The sequence below is a fragment of the Homarus americanus genome, unplaced genomic scaffold (assembly GCF_018991925.1).
Source record: "Homarus americanus isolate GMGI-L3 unplaced genomic scaffold, GMGI_Hamer_2.0 scaffold56009, whole genome shotgun sequence".
NCBI classification, from domain to species: domain Eukaryota; kingdom Metazoa; phylum Arthropoda; class Malacostraca; order Decapoda; family Nephropidae; genus Homarus; species Homarus americanus.
Window position 1 is genome coordinate 1,143,375 of NW_024739542.1, and position 22,415 is coordinate 1,165,789.

Below are 22,415 nucleotides of genomic sequence, written 5' to 3' on the forward strand. Positions count from 1 at the left end.
GTTTCAATTTACCAATGTTTGTGTTTGTGTGTGTACGTGAGAGACTGAGAGAGACCTACCTGGAATCGGTCGTCAGCAGAGTAAGTGTGATGGCCGGTAGTGAGGATGTGAAGGTCTCGTCGTCTCAGCCACGTCACCTACGATAGTATACATGATACTATTAACGTCCACGAAGGTGTTTGTGTTATGGAGATAATTCAGAATAAATATATGTATTCAACTAATCAACACAACAGACACAATATATAGATTTTACGAAGACAGTCATATAAAACTAAGTTATACTGTGGTTTAATTCAGCCTTTGTCAATACTGGGTTACGTAAAAGTAAACATTATTCCCCTAAATATCGAGAGAACCTCCCTTCCACACACTCCCACACACCCACCGATTACCTTCCTGATACAAAATCCCCCTAATTTGGTTGCTGGAAGGAAAGATTAAGTTATTTACATAATAAACTTTAGTCTCGGACCATCCCACGTTATCAACAAGACGGGAGAGACAGGAAGGTAGTCAGAGGGAAGGAGAAGAAAGATTTTTAGGCATACAGAAGAAAGAAAATAAGGAAAATGAGGAAAACATGATATAAAAGGAACTGAAATGTGAAGAAGGTAGTGTTGAAACTTTGCGGGAGTCCCTTAACTGTATATCTCTCTCTCTCTCTCTTCTCCAGCTAATACTATTTGGAATAAGGACGTCATCCATTATTCTGTCACTGATATCTACGAATACCACTCACCACCAAGTACTGGGCTGGTCCCTCCTTACATCATACAGCTCAAACTTTTTATCTCTCTCCTTAGGCGGAAAAACACGTCACGGAACGTACAAGAGACTATGGACACACACACACACACACAAAAAAACACTTAACATGCCAGCGCCTCGTCTGATACACGAGTCTAATTTCCCAGCCACTAAAGAGCTTCACAATAGGCAGAAAAATACCTGCCATAAAAATTCAACTTTGAGGTGAAGAGGAATACCAGGCGATGTTGACAGCCCGTGCTGCCGCAATTTTTTTTTTTCAGGCTACGAGCTTAAATTAAATCTGACTCATTCGTGGTTATTCTCGCCAGTGGTCGGTCTCATGGGTGGTTCCTTCCTGGTAGTAATGATCTACTACTGGTCACTAAGTTAATACGTGTGATCAGGGAAGTAATTGTCATGATAGGAAAAATATTTAAAAGCTCTCAAGGTGATTATGGATTGGTGTCAATTTTTTGAGGGGGTGGAGGGAGGGATTGACGAAAGATATGAGACAGTAAAGGAATTTGGGAACGAGTTTAAATATATTGAAATTTGAAAAGAGAAGAATATGCCTGGTCGTGATACAATTGAGGTTACAAGGGGAGGATTAGTAGGAAGAGGAGTACCTACATTATTTAGTGAGATTGATAACCTGCAAAACTTTTAAGTGCTTGCAAACAGTTGTTAAGGCTGACATTTTTCTGTTAAGCACTAATAGTACGTACACAAAACTTTTAAGGGCCTTAATAGTACTGTTAAATTAAAAGACCCCGGGAGCACTTTTAAGTAGCGTAATAGTCGTCTGTTAGTTGTTACCACGGCGAACCAACAACAACATCAACGGCGGCAACACATTTATCAGGAAAGGAGATATATATTTAATGAATACTGTATAGTGATTCTGAACTCATGATGCGAAACCGACTGGACCGTGCAGGTATCATGGCAGTAACTGATTTAGTGAGGGGAACTACAAAGTAGAACTGGGAGGAATATGGCATCAGCTGCCACAATTTTAGTGGCATTTTTCTTGCAAATGCCTCTATTGGGGTTAGGGGTTATCTCATGACATAATTATCAATATAAAAATGCCACAGAACGGATTTCACAGAAATACCATTGGCCTAGTAAAAAAATAAATGAATAAATAAACCTGATTTTGACATTACTGAGAACCAGAGTGTCTCACACTCTGCCATTGACCTCACCTCACCAGGAAACGCAGCAATGGTGATTTCCAGTTATGCCCTCTTTTTGTCTTTATTATTAAAGAAAGGCTTGAAACGGTCATTCAATATTAACTTTTTTTCTTCAATGACCTCCACCAATAATAAAGTCTGGTCTGCTGTCCAGTTGGGCTTCTTTGTCTTTCGTGGGGTTGAGACTTCCATTTCCGTGATGTTCAACTTGTCCACTCCTTCTATAACACGTTTGTTTACAAGCAGCACGGCAAGAAAAACCCATAAGACCATTTTATATGATGAACTCCTGCTATCTTAGCGCTGCTTAGCTGTACTTAACAAACAACTATTTGTGCGGTAAAATTTTGCTAGTTAAGCTTTGTGTATAACTTTTAAATTTTACTGCTAGCTAACAGAACTATTATGTCATTAGCAGAAAAGTTTTGTGTATACCGGCCCAGGCTGATATTTACATGTGTTCTTATCATCTTGTCACGGGGCGTCTGTCTTCCACCCCTAGACTCTATATAATAATAATAACCGTGAGTAACCTTGAGCCTCAGGTTGCATATGGTGCGTCCTGATAAAACCTCCATCTATCTACCACTCCTGGACACAAGGAAAGAGTAACCAGGAGACTCCATTTTCCATGTACCACCATAATGGGTTCACCTCTTCCACTCACTGATCACTGACTGAATAAAGCAAACTCCATAACAGTCGTACTAATCTTTCCTGGCTCAGTTGCCCTGTTCGTTAGAGTCGGCAGCAGACATGTGTGTGTGTGTTGGTTATTAAGAGCAATTACTCTAAGCCCAGAGCTAACTATATTGCTACTGCTATTATTTCTGAAGGGTTTCACCTCGAGAACAATAGTTAGTTTTATGGTCGCTTCATCTCTTTGTCTCAACAGAACAGTGAGGAGTGTAAGACCGAAATAAACTAGAGGATGTATAGATACCTTGTACAGTATCAGCTCTAGCTTAAGCGATACTCCTGGATACTGATTACTAAATACCTATAACCAGCTACGATCCTATTAGAAGCTCCAGGTATTGTCGACACGATTCTTACCACTGGAATAGAGTCTAGCAGGACACCATACTTATGACACAGTCTAACATATTTTGATGTGAAAGATTATAAAATACCTCCCTTTATAAATGGAAAATGTAGTGTAATAAACTATCCCAGATTTAAGCTAACACGTGTTTAACTTTCCGCAAAATATGAATGAAAGTTGAATTGAAATAAATACATAGTATAATTTCCACTATGAGGGAGAACAAGAACATCCACAACTACCAACAAACAATGAACTCCAGCGAGGAATGGTTGAATCTTTTAACTAAGTGATGTTAAATTCATCATATTAGTATTTCATCAGGAATATGATTCAGTCGTCTCCAATAAAAGCTCCTAAAATTTAACTTTAGAGTCTCCGATAAAACAAAAGTCGACAAAGAGTGAAATATCTACAACGTTAGAATTATATGAGTATCAATAATTTTAACGTGTTGTTGGTCCTTATAAGATGCTTGGTTATTGTTCCGTGAAACTCGATTACCTCCGAACAAACCATAACAATGCCGCAGTTCCCTCGAACACTTCAAAGGTGAAGTGTATTCAACTTGTGCAACAGCTGGCGGCAACTGGCGGACGACTACCTGTCTGCTTCAAGTTTCTGTACTGACCGGTTAATTTCCTCAACAAATAACTGTGTGAGACGTGTCAGTTGTACCGACACGAGTGAGCATCAAAACTGTTTCGTCTCCTTCCCGCTTTACCATCGTCCTTATATGGTTTAGTTTTATCTCAGTAAAAGGCACAAACTTAAAGGTAATATATCAGGTTTTGTTGAAGGTGACGGAACCAACACTTCACCTCACTATCCTGAAGGTAAAGAAAATGCTCCTTACCATTACCCGTATACCTGACCTACACTAAAAACAATAAATTTCTTAAAGATAACCATTGGAAAATATAATATCACTGTTTGGAGGAATAACCCGTGACTTCAGGCGGTTATGGCACAGACAAACGTACTCTCTAAAATTTTTAAATACTGTTTATAGAACCGGTAAACATACTTGGTGATTTTCAGTGTGCTCTTGTAGATGAAACGGGACTTTTTATATAGTAGATATTACTTACCACCATGCCATAGAGATTCCTGTTTTTGAGGACTATACCACACAAAACAACACTCACCGCCCTGTCGTTAAGATGTAACACAACACAAGGCAGCCGGGCAGTCTGACCCTCCTGGACTTTCACCGTGTTCTCTGCCTCTCCGAACTCCGGCTGAGGACCTCTCCATTTGCCGCCAGCGCCCGTACCTGTAAAACACCAGAACAATCTCTGTGTATCGCTAGCTATCGAACACGTGTCAATACTGTGAAGCGAGCAACCTATGTGGGTGAAATTGTTGTCTTTTTAATCAAACGCTTTTCACCTCATCCAACCTTCTCACACATTAATGATATATTTCTCACTACTGATTACCAAAGAAATAACTGAACCCTATTGTCATGGTAACCACGTCGCTTCACCTTAAGTCAACAAGCTTCTCTGTGAGCTGAGGATGATAAAGTTGTTTGGACCAAGAGGACATAGTTTTGCCTTTCTCTCAATGTCTAGATAATTTTAGTTTCACATAGTAACAGTGCAATGCCATGCAATTTTAAATATTAATATTTTATCTATGCTGTACTCTGCCCAATAACTGAATTTCAATTTCTTCCACATTTCAGGAAGTGAAATTTTAATCTTATCATTTATTCTTTTTATTATGCAATAACTGAACATATACAGTAATACTTACAGTTCCAAACAGATTAAGTTTCATTGTATTTTCAAACAACAGAAATTTTCTTTTTCGTGTACTGTGACAATTAAACTCTCAGCTCTGGGAGTTTATTAACACTTGACCTCATGTTATCTTCCCCACCCGACAACTGGTCTCTTATTTAAATGCTCCTTCAGTAAAAGCTGGTCATATTTTTTTTACTCTGTGTCATATTAACCTTCTCCTATACTTAACCATATATTGTATAGAATGAAATTTTAATAAAACTTTTTATACTGTACAGTATGTATATTTTTATAATGTGCATTTTCTAATAACAATAGTAAATAAATTAAATAATATAAAATAATAATTACAACAACAATAATAGTAGAAGAAGAGAAGTGTGAAAAAGTCAACCGATAATTAAATCAACACAGTCACATAATAAGTGTAGTTGAGGTTTAAGCTGATAGATAATTATCTATCTGTAACGATTATAATCGTTACAGCTGTTTTTGTAAACACTGACAATCGGCTCAAACAAAGCTCATTATTGTGATTTCTGATTTTTTTTAATTTCCAATTATTGACTGTAGGACGACACGAGGTAGTGCCAAGGTGCCTGACTGACCTCCCTGTTTACTCCGGAGTGCCATAAGGCTTGCAAGTGTCAACGGCATCTCAGACGTCCTCAGGTGTCTGGACGTGTAGCTGAGGTGGACCAGGTGTGAGGGATGTGGGTCCATCTTCTCGTCTTACGTCTTCTGTGAGCACTATACTTGCACTTTATATGTGCAAGTGCATGTGCATGTCTTAGGAAGTTGTTAGCGCCACAGAAATCATACTTAGGACATGACATCTCAGTCGGGGAAGATTTTTGGGTCTTGCCCGGACCACCCTGGGGTCCGTGGTCAAAGGTAATACTAAGGTGCACAGCCTGGGGACCCATGTAATATATGCATAAAGTGTCAGGTCTCTAACTGTTTCCGTTTAGGAGCTATTTCTGGAAGAGACAGATGTTCTTTTATTATTATAGATTTTACGTAATGGTTACTGATTACTTATCATCCCTTGTCTTCCCTGCCAGGACAGGTGAGGTAAAGACTTGGATATACTCCCAGGAGCCACACAGTAAACAGACACTCAGCCAAGGTGAACATGCTTGACGACTTGCTTGAACGGCTGTGTACGTGCACACCAACCACTCCAACAGATTGTATTCTTGGGCTGCTTCACCCACACAATACCATTCCAGAGGGCACAACACTTCTTAGAAATTGTCTCACTTTAATAAACTTAATACAGTAATATCAGCACAACTACACATCCCAATATTAAGTACAGATTACTATGATTGAAGCTGTGTTATTCAGGATAAATTACATTCTTAATATCGTTACTTCCTCGACCTGTTTGTTGGTCTACCATAATTGAATCCTACAAGGATCAGTGTGACAAGTTTCATAGAAGATAATAGGGTCTCTTAGAAGGCTTATTGCAGTATTATGAGAAAATATGCCAGTGTGCTGAAACAATATTACAGTGTACTTAGACAATATGGCACGATTCTGAGACAAAATATGATAGTTTTGAAAGAGAAAGTCAATGGATAGCGGTAGTATCACAGACAGCGACAAGGGAAAGCGACACACGTTAATGATGCTGTGTATAGAGGTTAATTATGATCTACTATAAAGCCACTGTCAACCATCATAAATTCACTTCTAATTTGCATATAACCTGTCACGCTGAAGGTTCCTCGAACATATCTTTTTTAATCGTATATTTAGTCTTCTTTTTTTTCATCATTTATAAAACTATTATTAAATTTACTTCTTCATTTCATTCCGGAAAGTAAATTAGATTCCGGAAAATGGAAGGAGTATTTTGTGCTCGAGTAAGCAGATTAATGTAGAAAGTTATATCATTATATTTTTCATAAACTTTTAAGGTAAATTTTAAAACTAAAATATTTTTTACTTTTCGTTTAGTGACTTTAGTCTATTATATCTGCATTTAGTTCACCTCAATTTGATGGCGAATTGAGGAAGGAAGGAAAGATTTGAAGGAGGTAGAGAAGGAGGAGAGTGAAGGAGAAAGAAAGAGAGAGAAGTGAACGGAAGTAAGACAAGGGAAAGAGAAGGTGAGATTTTAAGGAGGGAAGGTAAACGGAAGAAGAGAGGTTGTAGGGAACAGGGTGAAATGGAGGAAGGATGGAGATTAGAACGAAAGAGGATGGAAGGATAGAGTTATGTAGAAGGATGGTGATATGAGGGATTAAGGAAGGAAGGAAGGAAGGAAGGAAGGAAGGAAGGAATTTTGAAAGGGTGGAAAAGGTGTAGAGGAGGAAAGGGATGTGAAAGGGAAATGGAAGGGATGTGGTGGAACGGGAGGAAGGGGAGAGGAATTTAGAGGTAGAAGAATCAACCGTAGATTAAATAACCCTTTTAGGATGATGATTTATCCCTTTAGTGACGAGAGATTAACGCCTTCATAAACCAATGGCTAATCACTTTCTCTCAAGGTATTGTGTCTGTACCTGTTATCTCACATACATACATACATACATACATACATACATACATACATACATACATACATACATACATACATACTGGTACATTAAATGGAGACCGACACAATCACAGGTGCTTCCAGAGCTCGTCGATGCCCGTAAAATCGAGCAAATGTGTCCAAATAAAACATCTGGGAAAATTGCCTCCACAACCTGGCCAGCTGCGTGTGTGTGTGTGTGTGTGTGTGTGTGTGTGTGTGTGTGTTATGATAATATGTGGAGGGAGTTACGTGAAAATGCTAATAGTGGTTATTATACTAGTGGTGGTAGTTGGAGTGGCAATTGTTGTTGATGGCAGTAGAGATGGTAGCATTAGTAATGGTATTATTGGTTGTGATGGGTGTGATGGTGGTTCATGTTGGAGATAAAAAACAAAAACAAAAAAACAATAAGCCTAATTACAAATCCAGAATGGTACAGTACCGTGTGACTCACGTATTTTATGGACAACTCCTACAAGTTAGGGATGAATCTCCAAATCCTACGTAATCCCTCTCGAAAAAATCCAATCAAAAGTTTTATCAACGTTCGGGATTTCAGCTACATCTTTCTTGCCTTCATATCCTGTTGTATTCCCTTCTCTGTTCTGTAATTAGTTGTCAATATTCTGGCAGATCTCCATCAGTCATCCTTGTACTTGAAAACAACAGAATTCTCAAGCGTATACTCCTGCACATTATTACTACACATCTTTGACATCCTAAACACACTGCCAAAATGTGTCTAGTGTTCATTCCTCTCATCTTCAGACACTATCTTTATTTTCTCCCTAAATATGTCTCTCATTTTTCGAACAAACATTTTCTTAGTTACTACTGTCAGCGGCTGTTTGCCTTCTTTGTTATATCTATTTGTTATTGGCCCAAAACAAATAAGATATCCGATGAAAAATAATGATAATATTGTCCAGTGATCTCGAAGATAATAACAGCATTTAACGTTATAAGGACGGAATAGGACTAGAGAGAACGAGCGTTAGAAAAACAATATCATTAAGCTGTGTCGTAATGCTTCATAACAACCTTGAATATCCAAAATCCGGACAATTGAATGTTTTCTCTTTTATTTCGTTCACCTTCCCTTATTATGTATTATACCCCCAACTCTTTTATCGTCCTGCTCCTCCACTCCTTCTCTTCCTCCTTCTCACCCCCCTCCTCCTCACCCTCCTCCTCCTCACCCTCCTCCTCCTCACCCTCCCCTTCCTCACCCTCCTCTTCCTCCTTCTCATCCATACCCAACACGAGCACCATCACTTCAAAAGGTCAATACAATTCACTCCAAAGTTCGTGGCTGTATTTCTCACCAATATTTCTTATCATATATTTCTTCGACTCTCTCTCTCTCTCTCTCTCTCTCTCTCTCTCTCTCTCTCTCTCTCTCTCTCTCTCTCCTTTGCCTCTTCCCTTCCCTCTCTTTATAACCTCTTTCCCTTCTTCCTTCGTTTCCCTCTTTGTCTCTCTGATCTCTTTCTTTCTCTATCTCTCAGCTCTTTTTCTCTTCTTGGTATCAAAGACTCCGGCTAACTTAATGCTGCATTTGAAAATTATGAGAGATGATCTTGAAAACTTGTGAATTTGTATTTGGAAAGTTTTTATTTATGGGTTTAACTGTTATTCTGAAATTTTTACTGTGACACATTCATCCTTGACCCCTACCTTACATATAGAACATTGCAGTGTTGTTATCTGGTATAAAAACTAACACTTGTGGTTATTTTATTTTTGTAAATAAACTTTATCGCGTAAAGAAAAACAGCTGCTTTTTTGTTAAGTGTCTTTCATTGAGGATTTATAAAGTATATAATAAGAATATCTCATATCTTTACGTGGCAATACAACCAATACGAGACAAGAATTTTTTTTTTACCTATTTTGAGGATTAAAGACTCGTCATACTTAGTACATGATTGTATACCTGCCCCCTCCCCCCCTCTCGTCCACTGGTGACTAAAGGGAATATTTCACTTCCGATAACATTGATATGAACACATGGAAATTCGTAATTAATTTTTAATATTTCTTTCAGTTGGTTGGAGTAATGAAAGGGGCACATATGTTGACCTTTACATTTTAACGAGATAAAGTGCGTGCAGCGACCCACCATGGGAGCCATCCACTGTAAACACGACACGCTCCCCAAATGCAGGTTCATGAGAAAAGTTTTAATTTAATATTCCAAATGCATAGAAGAGAAATTGGATGAGGTATGCAAATGTATGTGTGTGTGTATGCATGGATGTATATATAATTATAACTGTATAAAACAATTCTATCTTATTTTTTTTACAATTATATCTCCTCTTCTCCTTCTATCTCAATACACATTTTTCCTTACCCACCTACTTCCTTTTTATTTTATGGTCTTTTTGGTCTACTTCCTTCCACATCCATTTACTTTTCCCTCTCTCGAACCTTTCCACTCTCATTCTGTCAACATTTCCATTCACCCACTGCCTCCCCCCTTTCCTCTCCTTATTTCAAATTTCTCTCTCGAATTTCCTCGCTGGTAACACGGTCTCTTGTTGTATAAACCTGCATCCTCCTTATCTTAACAAATTTATCTCACACACCAAACACTCATACAACATAGTCAAAAACTTATGATACATAAATGTAAGTACCACCTTCAGAGTACTTAAGTCAGTCAGTGATGTACTGTAGACTCCATGAAGTTCTTTGGTAGGTCAATAACACGGGACAAAGTGTAATGTGTAAAATCCAATCCAATATTATTATACGAAATTTACAAGTGCGTACTGTACTGTAGTCTTACTATGGTAGAACTAAAATCCTAGTAAAAATGAGAGAGAGAGAGAGAGAGAGAGAGAGAGAGAGAGAGAGAGAGAGAGAGAGAGAGAGACTTACCCAGACAACAGCAGAGGAAGAGCCAGAGAAATGGACGGCAGCAGCAGGAGGTACGAAAGATTCTCACCATGTTGGTCCACACCGTCTAGTACTATAAGCGACACATCCTCAGGTTCAAATTCTCACTTTACTTCTTCACTCTTTAACAGTTTTAATTTCTTTCCTGAGATACACATAATACTTGAATTCTTAATCAGTTTTTTATATTGTATTTCACCTGAGAAGAGCATATATAATTTATATATATTTCTGTGTCATATATCTCACGTATGTAGGTACTGTACGTACATGGGTGAGAGGTACACTGTACTGTATTTGGTACTGGGAAGTTCTGTTGTTCTAGTCAGTTAATCTAGTCACTGGCGTCTTCAGATTGTACACAAACTCACGGCAGTTACTGTGTCTGGATAACCTGGAGAGGAAAATTCATAATTATCAATATACAGTATTGTTGAGTATAATATATTATTATTATTAGTAGTAGTAGTAGTAGTACTAGTATAAGTATAATTATCATTATTACTTTTGTTTACATATATTTACAGCAATAAAGGGTTTTATCACATATCATTAGTGACAGACATTTATTATTAACTGCATTACAAGAACTAATTTATAAAATTAATAAGCCACATTGGGAAGATATTGGAAGCTTAATGTGTTGTCTAATGGATAGACCCTGCTGCTATATGGCATCACGAAAATTGTGATCAAGTCCCAGGTTGCTGATCTGACTTTCTGCCTCATTTACACACACTTGCAGGGTTTCAATTGTCTCTTACTTTGACAACACAACATACATATATTGTTTCTCAATATTGATTTACTTTTAGTTTTTTGTTATTTCTTTATGGTTCTTTATTATTATTATTATTACAGTGTTGTTATTGTCAATATTATCATTATTATTTTATTATTTTATTTTAAATTTTTGTATTTTTATTAAATTTTGTATTTACTATGAATTATTATTATTATTATTATTATTATTATTATTATTATTATTATTATTATTATTATTATTATTATTATTGTTATTATTGTTATTATTATTATTATTATTATTATTATTATTATTATTATTATTATTATTATTATTATTATTATTATTATTTATTTATTATTATTATTATTATTATTATTATTATTATTATTATTATTATTATTATTATTATTATTATTATTATTATTATTATTATTATTATTATTATTATTATTATTATTATTATTATTATTATTATTATTATTATTATTATTATTATTATTATTATTATTATTATTATTATTATTATTATTATTATTATTATTATTATTATCCCCCGAAGGCCCCGATGTGGGTCAGTGACCTGTTCCCGGGTGAGCTAATCCCCGTTATAAAACAAAAAAAGCAAAAACAAAAATCCTCGGCAGGAAGTTGAACCTAGGCTGTAGTGTGCAGTGTGCTGACTACCATCCCATCGGTTGCAGTACAAAGGTTGGTTACTGAAGTCTTTCATAGTCGTTTCAGGGATCGAGATGAAAATACCATTGTGGTTGAGTTTTAACCTCGCAATCCAGGACGGAGTGGAGGACTGGGTTGTATCCTTGCACTGTACTGTACACTCAGTCATAAAGTGAGTACACTATCAGATGGGAGAGTGTCCTGCCCAGAAGGTGAGTTAACCCAACAGCGGCCACGTCACTGTATTGAAGACTAATCTCATTTCACTAAATTACTTCTAAGTATAAATCAGTCATAATCCTTCAATTTTATTACACGGTATTTGAAAAAAAATCGTTGGAATGATTAAAGCAATAAAATGTTGTTGTAGAGACTGCCAGCTGTCACGACCAAACGCTTGGCATCAGGAATTTGAAAGGCAATATAGTAGTATACTAAAGACGTGAAGCCGCAAGGGCTCTCATTACTTCTCGAATATGAAAATATTTTCCTCTGCCACGATATTATATTGTCTTGTTGCCAGCATAATGGAATGGATATAACACTTATCTACCGTGAATTATTGTAACAAGCTATTAATCTAGTTCGTTGGTTTGATTATTAAGACTTCTTGAATGTAATAGATTATACATATATTTAAGATTCTATCTTTATTTAAAGATATAAATGTATATCTTGATGATACTGTTGAAGAGAATAAATGGTTTGGATCTTGACTCATACAGTGTCTGGTCATCAGCAACTATAACATACGGTTTTGTGTCTTCCGCATAGAGGAAGCTGGAGAGATGGATGGTCGGAAATGTCAGGATCATACATAAGGCAGCTCGCAACATTATGCAGATCTCAAACAGAATATTCATTAACATAAAGTGTATCTCTTAGATGTTTCACTTAAATGTTTAAACATTTACATAATGCTAGGTTAAAAAAAACGGAGTTCAGACGTCTGACATTGTCCGTGTGACAGAATCTCTTTTCTCCTAACTTATATCTGATGATGTTGGCTGTGTTGGCTGTGTCTGGAAGCACATCTTTATGATTAATTTCCCCTCGGCAGTTTTAAATACCATTGTCTGGAAAGTAATATCTAATACGGAGATATAGTTTTGATATACACCTCAAGCTGACCACTGTTATTTTTCACACTTGATGAAACATGAAGCCAGAACACTTATCTGCTGGCAAGCTTCAACTTAATTGACTTAAAAATTGAAGGAACAACGTAGAAGAAGAAGAAGAAGAAGAAGAAGAAGAAGAAGAAGAAGAAGAAGAAGAAGAAGAAGAAGAAGGGATACAACACACTTCCCGTCTTTTCGCCGCAACACAACAACAATAGTGCTTATACTGTATATATTACATCTTCCCAGTATTTATCTAATATATTTCGCGGGATCTGTTCCGGCTTCCATATCCCAGAAGACGTTAGTGAATACACTGGAGAGTGTTTCTTAATATACTGTACTGTATGACTTAGACTTGGGAAACAAGTGAGTTCTTGTACCTCCATGAATCATTTAATGAAACGACTATAAAATATATCGTAAGATCGAAGTCAATATAAAACCCATAAATTTGCAGCAACAATATAAAATTTACATAAAATATATAAGCGGTGGTGGAGTCTCGGGCAGGTTGTGGTTACCTTTCTTCCCTGTGTCGTCTGTTTGGCTTTTTTCTCAGTTATCAGTTTATCTTTCGCTTTTTTTCTCTCTCTCATCCATTACTCTCTACTGTAACATGGTACAGGGAAGTGTAGATCAAGTTTAACACATTGTCCCATAATAGATTGTGTTCTGGTGTGATGTGCCTCCTGCATAACAAGGCCCGAGGATATCTATCTTGGTGCCGACTCTAAGCACATAAACCCCAGCATGACTGCTTCACGTTTCTCTCTCTCTCTCTCTCTCTCTCTCTCTCTCTCTCTCTCTCTCTCTCTCTCTCTCTCTCTCTCTCTCATACCCCCCACTTCTGATTTTTCTCTTCCTTCGCTACACACTTCTGAAAACTTCTATATCCTGCGTAACTGGTGATTCTACAGGGGTTTCTTGACAAGTCAATCAAATACATGGGTTATAGTAGTTGTCCTGACTCACACTTGACACTTAAACAATATATTACCCTGTTATCCTCTTTCTTGTTTACATTATCCAATATCCTCTTCTGTTTCGTTCTATTAGAGAACTTCCCTCTCAAACTTTACTCTTAATTTTCGGCAACCATGAAGGTATTTTTTTCAGGAACGAGTCGAGTTATTGTTTTTCCTAATCTTGTTCCAGACTTATGTATTTTTATCGTTCTATTTCTTTAATATTAATTTTTGCTGCTATTATCCTAGTTTTACTTCACTCAGCCATCTTCCCATCAAGAGTGATTACTCTTGCAATAAAGTTTATGTTGTTTTTTTCAGAGGATGCTATAAGATTTAGGAAACCAGGTTAGATCCTACTTTTTTATAGTTTGTAATTTTTATGCTTTATTCATCTCCGTTGAATACTGCTATTACCTAACATAATTACCTAACCTTCTTTAGCGGTACTGTTGTCAATAACAGCTGTTGTTGGGGCGAGACTACACGTGTTATCCCACACAAATAGTCTCCCATCTTTCCAGGCTATCAATATGATCCCCAACTGAGTGGTTGTCAGGTACACTGCGTCAGAGAATACACACACACTGAGGGGCAGGTGATGGCCAGGCATCTTTTGAAGTTATTGACGTCATCCTGTCTTGAAAGATAATCTCAGGACGATGTTACATCTTGGGAAATTGAAACTTTGTTGACATATATTACGTTACCTCAGAGAGAGTATCCTGCTGGTTGAGGTGAGTGTCTCGGGAGGAGTTAAGAATAAGTAATAAGACAGTACTCACGTCTTAGAGGCGAACTCTCGGTAACATTGATGAAGTTCTAAGTATGACTGGGACAATTTTCTTCACGAACGGGTTTGTCTCGGTGGGATTGTTTGTGTTACTTAGGAGGTGCGTCTGTCTGGTTAGGGTAGGAGTAAATTTCAGTGGTTTTGTGCCTCAACGTGACGACATCAGGCGAACTCTTGAACAGCGGAATCAGTATTCAGGCTCCATCACAAAGGCTTGCACGATGAATGTTGCTCCTAAGTGATTAGATAAGACAACTCCTAAATGGCTGATTTAAGCTTCATCACAAAATTAACATAAAAAGAAAATAATATCGAAATTATACTAAGATTCTACCCTAACTAAAGGCGTTCACTTAGCACCAGGCAAATCTAAAGTCCGAGATCTTGTAGGTGTGTCTCAGTGCTGCCCCTGTGTTGCTTCCTAGTATCTCGCTGTTCATTAACCTGTTTGCTTTACCTCTCTGATTTCCTACATAAAAATGAGTATTCCAGAAAATAGGATGATTTCCATTTTAGCAATATACGTGTGAATCACCTGCCTTAGTTAGAGAGTATAAGGATGTTAACTATATAGCCATCGATTTGTATTGTATAACCTATATTATATTATTTTTCAGCTGTAAGGAATATATTCGTCTTAAATAGTCGAAATCTAGGGAATTTTTTGAGTAATACAAGCAAGGAAAGTTTGGAGCCCCAAAAACTTTCGTTTCAAAAGTCCTTTTTTGCTTACAATTTGAGTAGAACTCCAGAACTGTTTCATTTTACTTTATCCTGTAGCCCAGGTATCAATATTAACATACTCGTTTATAGAGTTTTTTATATAATAATAATAATGATGATGATGATAATAATAATAATAATAATAATAATAATAATAATAATAATAATAATAATAATAATAATAGTAATAATAATAATAATATTAATAATAACAATAATAATAATAGTAATAATTATAATAATTATAATTATAATAATAATTCATTACTTACTTATTTCTCAAACACCTAAATATATTTCATGACCACTTCAATTTACCACATCATAACCTTCCATCCCGCACAGAAGCTCGATGCTGTGGTATCTGTATAAGTTTTCTCGTCTCTTAAATACAACTTTACTTTTCAGTTATGTTATAGGCTCCTGTCTTGCTCCCACTAAAAAAAATCATCTGTCTCGTATTCTTAGAGAACGTCTAATAAATATTAAAAATAATCTTACCGTGTAATGTTGACAAAATAAGATTCCTGTTTGGCCTTTCCAGTGACGTGATTAACTGTCTTTTACTTCATATATCTCCCTTAACCTGTAATACTCAACAGGTTATTCATCATCAGCAAAATATTCCGGGATTTAGTTTTCCAGCGAGCACTTCTCTCCTCCCTCTCTTACAGCATTTTTTTACAAACAACTAAAAGGTTTCTTGCTATTCCGGTTGTCAGGGTGACTAGACAATATTCAGTATGAACAGAGTTGAGCTGCAGAGAGAGACATGTATAAAAACAGAGAGCCACAGTCTTGATCACCACACTCACGTCATCTCGTCTACCAAATGACACAAGAAAATCTAAATATATTGTCTTTATATAAGAGTTTTAACCCATCACTACCACAAACGTTTATATAGAAGGTGTTACTCATACCAAGGTCCTCACTCATGAAGGTGGTATCATTTTCTTTAGCTTCAACTTCACGTAAACCATTTAATAAGACACTGTAGTTGTCAGTAGGTCGACTATAGTAATAATAATAGTTCCCAGGTATTTGGAGAAGGGGGGGCGGAGATGGTAAGCATAATATTGTGTCAAGTAATTTCTTCTCAGAAGTTACATAACGCAGCAGCCCCAACTTGTGGTCATTCATCATGGTGGGTGGAGGACAATGACCCCACCAAGGTTAATGACTGCAGTCCTATTACTCAGCGTTATTTTCCTCACCGGAGCTAATCTGTTCTATCACACTTAACCTTGACTCTTCTGGTGATCATTTAATAAAGCTGCGTCAATGAAACATGAACTATGATTGAGGCGTATTTGTAATGACAGACGTAATTGGAAGGACGAAATGAAAGTTGGAAATGATGCCAGCCGGATACAGATTTATTTAAACGTGTTAAGGACCCTCCTTTAGTTTCTATAGATTTTACAAACGCATTATATGTCTTAACACGAACTGACAACAAAACATACTAGTACCTGGAGAAGGAGATGTACAGTATAACGTGTCATGGAAACTGATAGTTGTTCTACAGACTTTTAAGTAAAATACGAAATACTGCCATTCATAAAGAAGAATAAGGTAAATCAAGTCAATTAACCTTTAACTATGAAAGGACGAGAAATAAATAAATGTTTTGATATACGGACATATTGACTGGGATTTCAGAGACACTCAATAGAGTATTGGTAATGATTATTTCTAGCTTACTGTGTTAACAATTTCCCAGCATTACTTCTCTTTTCTCAAGAATCACCACGAGGTCAGTGATGCTGAATAAATCATCTAACTCCGTATTGCAGATAATACGTGCATGTGTTTGCGTAAATCCGAATTTGCGATGTAACCTAGAATGGCCTCAGCCCCCTTGTTAGAAATGTCTTGGGCGTTGATATAGTACAACAGACTGCAATTAGGTCCACCCTGTTTAAAAGGCGCGAATGAGCCATACTCTGGAGAGGGCGAGATTCGTGGGGGAGCTGATTCTCTCTGTTACCTGGCCAACTCACCTCTCACGTCGAGTGCGAGAAAATATACATTTTTGGACAGTAGTTTTAAGTTTAATATTTGTCACACAGATACAAGAGAGCGTAATGAAGGTTAACAAATATCCAGTTACCTGTTTTTCTCTTAATGATAATAGAGGTTGTGTTTTCACGACAGGTGTATAAGGGATAGTGAAATACAGTCAACATTTAGTTAACACAAACAGTCTCGTGCTGTTAATTTGGAGTTTTTTCTTTGCTTCCCTGAGCTTGTGTGTTTGAGTGTGTTGGTGTTTAAAGATCATGTTTGCTTGGCTCTACGTTAGAACTAAAATTCATAGGTTTATGTTTGGATATACATATATAAATTAATATATCCTCCTTGTGTTTCTGTACGTGAGAGTGTAAGTCTCTATGCATTGTACAGCAGAACTTTATTGCAAAAACCATTAAGCATAAAACATTCTAAAAAAATCTGGGTGAAACATCATAATGTAAAATAATACTAAAGGAAACAAGACCACAGACTACAAAAAAGAGGAAGACGAAAAAACAGTGTGATAAGTTTAGGACCCATTCACAGCTGGGTGGACAGAGGGTGCCCTTTGCGTAAATCAGTGACCATTAGGACAGGCGGCAAGCACTGTATCCAGCCCTCCATCTCTTATTAACCCTCTATCACCCACATCCCACCACGCTTCCAACCTCTAAGAGACCACCTTCTCCTCTTCACATTACCAGTATGGTCATAAGTCCACCTATATCGCCACACTTTTATGACGTGCGCGTATATTATGCATAATGGCCAATTTGCATCCCGAGGTGGCGTCGGCTGCAGCACCATTTTACCAGTACTGCACACTTAGCTATGATACAGCTGTAGCCGGTCACCTCACTCTCCTGGTGTCCCTGTCATCTCTCCTCTTCCCGTTCACCCTCCTCCTGTTCTCTCATCCACCTATCCCTTCCATTCTTTTCTCTCCAACTTTTCCCAGTGTTTCATCAATCACTCGGGCCCTCGGTCAGACTTTGTATCTTTTTTGTTCACTTTTTTTTGATGTGACGTACAGTACATTGTTCAGGCTATCTTTGTGAAGAAACTTTAATAATTTATTATTATTATTATTATTATTATTATTATTATTATTATTATTATTATTGTTATTATTATTATTATAATTATTATAGTTCTGTTATTTTTACGGTTTAAGGGTAAATCTCCACTGTTGTCTTTAAAGTGACCTGAAGGAAAATTCCCTCCTTATTTTTAGAGTAAGAGACAATAGGTAACAACATCGACAATACTAAACCTTTGTTGCAAATTGAGATGAACTGAAATAACAATCCATCACGTTTCTCCTGCTATCATATTTCATAGATGTGTGTTGTATGTATGATACACGCTGACATAAATCCAATGAGGAAATTGGTCTTCCTTATCATATATTGCAGTAGCGCGGAATTCCATTGACAACTGGCATAGTGGTGGAGTTTAGAGTCTTTTGAGTTATGACTACACACACTAAGCATTATCTCCTGCCCGGCCCAGGTCTCGTGGATAGAATGTACAAGTATTTTCAGTGTACTGTACTAGTCCAGTTACTATACTAATCAAGAATTGTTCAAGAGGAATAATTTATATCTTCAGTACATAACTTGATGTTTTTGGTCTTTTCTTATCAACATAGCACAGACACACACACTTGTCCAGTCACAGAATTCTGGGACATTTTGTTTGTTGTTTACTATTCATTCATCATTCTCGTCAAGTCTCCTCAGGTTGTGGTGTTTGGGTAGGCAAGTGGCTGTGTGAGATCCGTGGTGTGCATCGAGTAAATGTGATGGTAATACTTTATCCAGATAATCTAAGTGAAAATAAAAACCTCAGTGAGGTATTTACAAACATTATTTACTTGGAAAAACTAATTCTTTTCTCCCGTCTTCATCATTACACTCAGCATCAGATCACTGATACAGGTTTGTTTTGTACACTGTTGTTAGATCCAACATGGCGCGGTTGATGTAGTCATATCCGTGTATAGTTTGGGCAAAAACTCTGTCGCATCTTAAACGATCTATCGAGTTGGAAGAAAAAATAAAGCTTAATCATAATGCTGTCTCCGTAACCAAGCCATGGAAGTGATGTCTACAACTAAGTCGTGTGTATTAAACGTCACTTCGCAAGTTTTCAGCAGAGATGTCTACAAAAATACAACATAATGCGAGAGGGATTTTTCATGTACATTATTCGTTGTGCTTACATTGTGTGCGGCTTGTTCTGACACTCGTGATGACATGACCAAAAGCTTAGTATTACTGTAAAGGGACAACATCGTTATCAGTATGAAGTCAATAGAAACCCAACAGTTCTTTACTTTATCCAGATTTTTGGTTTAATTGTTTGACGCAGTGTAATTAAACTTGATCTAAGGATATGAATATTTTGTTGCCTTGTTTTAGCGCCTCCTTGTCTAACTGTTCATCATTTAAGATGAACAGATTTCATTAAATCCTTCCACTATCAGAAACACTGTAGTTCTTGTGTAAATCTCGTGAGGCTCAGTTGAACGTTTGAATAGATTATTAATAGTGTTGTTTGAGGTATAACAAAGTATCACAGTTTGCTCTGGTAAGCTGTAAAAGTTGTCTCTGGAGGGAAACATACAGTATGTGATAACTATTTTATAAATCTCATCTTCACTTGTATTTTTTGTGGGATTATCAAGTGACATCTAATGAAATGCCCTAACTATGACCATCAGTCACAGAGACAACGCTTCCTATCTTATCCTCGTCAGACAGAGGGGATAAAAACACACTCATTTCTAACCTTGTCCTTAAACCATTCCGGTTTACGAGAAGAAGAAAAGTTATTTTCTCTATGTTAACCAGTGTGGAGATACTGGATTAGCTTCGTTATTCACAAAGAGAAATAAAAAAAAATTCACCCAAACACTTTTCATGTTGGCATTATGTACATTGAGAGAAGAAAGAGTACTGCTGCCTCTCTGGGTGTTAACATCCCTAAGCTTCAACTTAAAGCAATAAATAAATATCTTAGTGAAGAAAGCTCGAAAAATCAAAGAATAAATGAATTTAATACTCACGTGTAGTTAAAAGCTGGGTAAAACCTTAACAAACTTTTAATGAGGTGATATGGCTTGAAATTAAGATGACACATTATTAGCCACTTTAGTTTATAATAACTCATGAAAATATTGGTTATGATAATTTATGAGAGCGTGAGAGAATAAAATCCTGCATGTGTATGTTTCCATAAGTGTACTGCATGTGTGTTCGTGTGTGAGTGATATCTGTGTATTGGAGCTTTTATGGTTATATGTTCTCGTGTACGTGTGTTTACTTATTAGTGCACGTATGTTGTACATATATACAAGTCGGTGTACGTGCATTTATCTATAATTTTTATCTATCTGGATAAATAAAAAAATGTATGTGTGTTAGTGTGTGTAGTCATTATGTTTGTGGTTTTTGTGTATAGTAGCACGTACATGACCCTGTTGATGTGTGTGTGTGTGTGTGTGTGTAAATTATGCATATATACATTCTTACTATAGGAAGTTGAAACGATAAAAAAGACTCGGGAATATACTCTCTATAGACAGGGTTATAGAAAGCTTAGACACCTTAATCACAAAAGAACCTTTCGAGTTATGTACGTTTATATCTTGAAGTCACTTTACCGTCAACACAAACGCTGAGAACGTAGTCGCACACTTTTGTCTCGCTCCTATAACGCTAAAGATTACGTCTTTAGTTATAATTAGCATTCCATTAGTATAGATATTATTATATAAATTGGAAATTATCAATAAGAATAATGCTATTTTCATTATCAATCTGAAGGACAATGAAGCTAAGACGAAATTAGCCACAGATTAAAAACAGCGAATTCGAAAACGGTAAGAGCAACAGCTAGTGAGAGGTTGCGGGCTGGAGAACTCGCTCTCTCCTCTCACACACACAACCAGCACCCACGGCTCTCCCGCACATACTGACGACCCAGCCATCCACTGCACCACCTCCCATCACTAACACGGGTGCCTGCCCCTCTCTCTCTCTCTCTCTCTCTCTCTAGAATGCCATATTTTTTTTTACCAACTGCCACAAGTGAATAAACACCTCGCTTCTCTACAGCATATAGTTAAATCCATCAGAAATAAGAAACCCCTGCCTGCGGTTCATCACTGGAAGAACGCGACTGAACGAGCGGGTTTGCACAATAAGATTATGTACCGTTGGTGACGATTGGGTTTGGTAATTGACATATGTTGCATATTCTTTTACACCAAATGGAATTACTAATAAATTATTTTGAATGGTGATAGAAGGAGAGAGAGAGAGAGAGAGAGAGAGAGAGAGAGAGAGAGAGAGTGAGAGAGAGAGAGATGGGATTTTTACTTTCGGCACTAAAAGAATATCCTATGTCACTGCTGTCAGTTAAAAACAACTCAGTTATTGGTCCTTTCCTGGAACATTAATTTCAGCAGAAATCGCCACAAAGGTTATTATTCAGTTCACTTTGTTCAACAAGATGTACGACAGGTTTTCACACATACACACACACACACACACACACACATACACACACACATCAGTTATTCCACACACTGCTAATGGCAGTATATGTGTTTCTTTGTGGTTCATAGGTCATTCAGTTAAGAAATCAAATGACTGCCCCCTAAACTGCCGTCATAACACACATCTACCTTGTTATCCAGCCTCATTCTATTGTTTCCCTGTCAAAACTTCACAGTCAATTACCTAATGATATAATTGGACTTCTGACTCCCTGCAGCCTATCCAGAAGAACATAAGTGCAATATTTTATTTAATAATCTGCTCAGCCAGAATCCCTGGATGGGCTTTATCGGAAATTGATTTTGAAATGGCTAAATATTCTTTATGTACAGTAAACAGTTGTGGCCTTACTCTGACACACACACACACACACACCACAACACGGACACATCAGTACACGTAAATCACTATTATCTAATTGAATCACCGCCAGATGTGACTACCACCATACGAAACTAACAACTAGCTAAGGAAAAAAATATATGCATAATTATTTATATATTTTTGTTTCATTCTTCACCCATATTGGTATATACATAAAACAGTTTTATGCCCGTAAGTTATTCCGTGGCTACGTCTGGGAAGTGATCGTACGTCCGCGATGAAGAAGCACCAAGG

The 22,415-nt window shown here is 36.9% G+C and overlaps 1 protein-coding gene across 3 annotated transcripts in view; it reads right to left on the reverse strand.

Moving 5' to 3' along the window:
* The window catches only part of LOC121874843, a 32,990-nt gene extending 11,794 nt beyond the window's left edge, over positions 1 to 21,196 (reverse strand). The window contains exons 1-4 of one of the 3 annotated variants that reach the window (XM_042379127.1): positions 20,900 to 21,196; positions 10,168 to 10,579; positions 4,146 to 4,273; positions 60 to 137 (exon numbers count right to left, since the gene is read on the reverse strand). In XM_042379127.1, coding sequence (XP_042235061.1) covers positions 60 to 137; positions 4,146 to 4,273; positions 10,168 to 10,237 — 276 coding nt within the window. In that variant the 5' untranslated portion in view covers positions 10,238 to 10,579; positions 20,900 to 21,196. Of the gene's footprint in view, positions 1 to 59; positions 138 to 4,145; positions 4,274 to 10,167; positions 10,580 to 14,482; positions 14,769 to 15,714; positions 15,931 to 20,899 lie in introns of those variants that run through there. The other 2 variants (XM_042379128.1, XM_042379129.1) reach the window with 2 other exon arrangements.
* Positions 21,197 to 22,415: the final 1,219 nt, after the last annotated feature.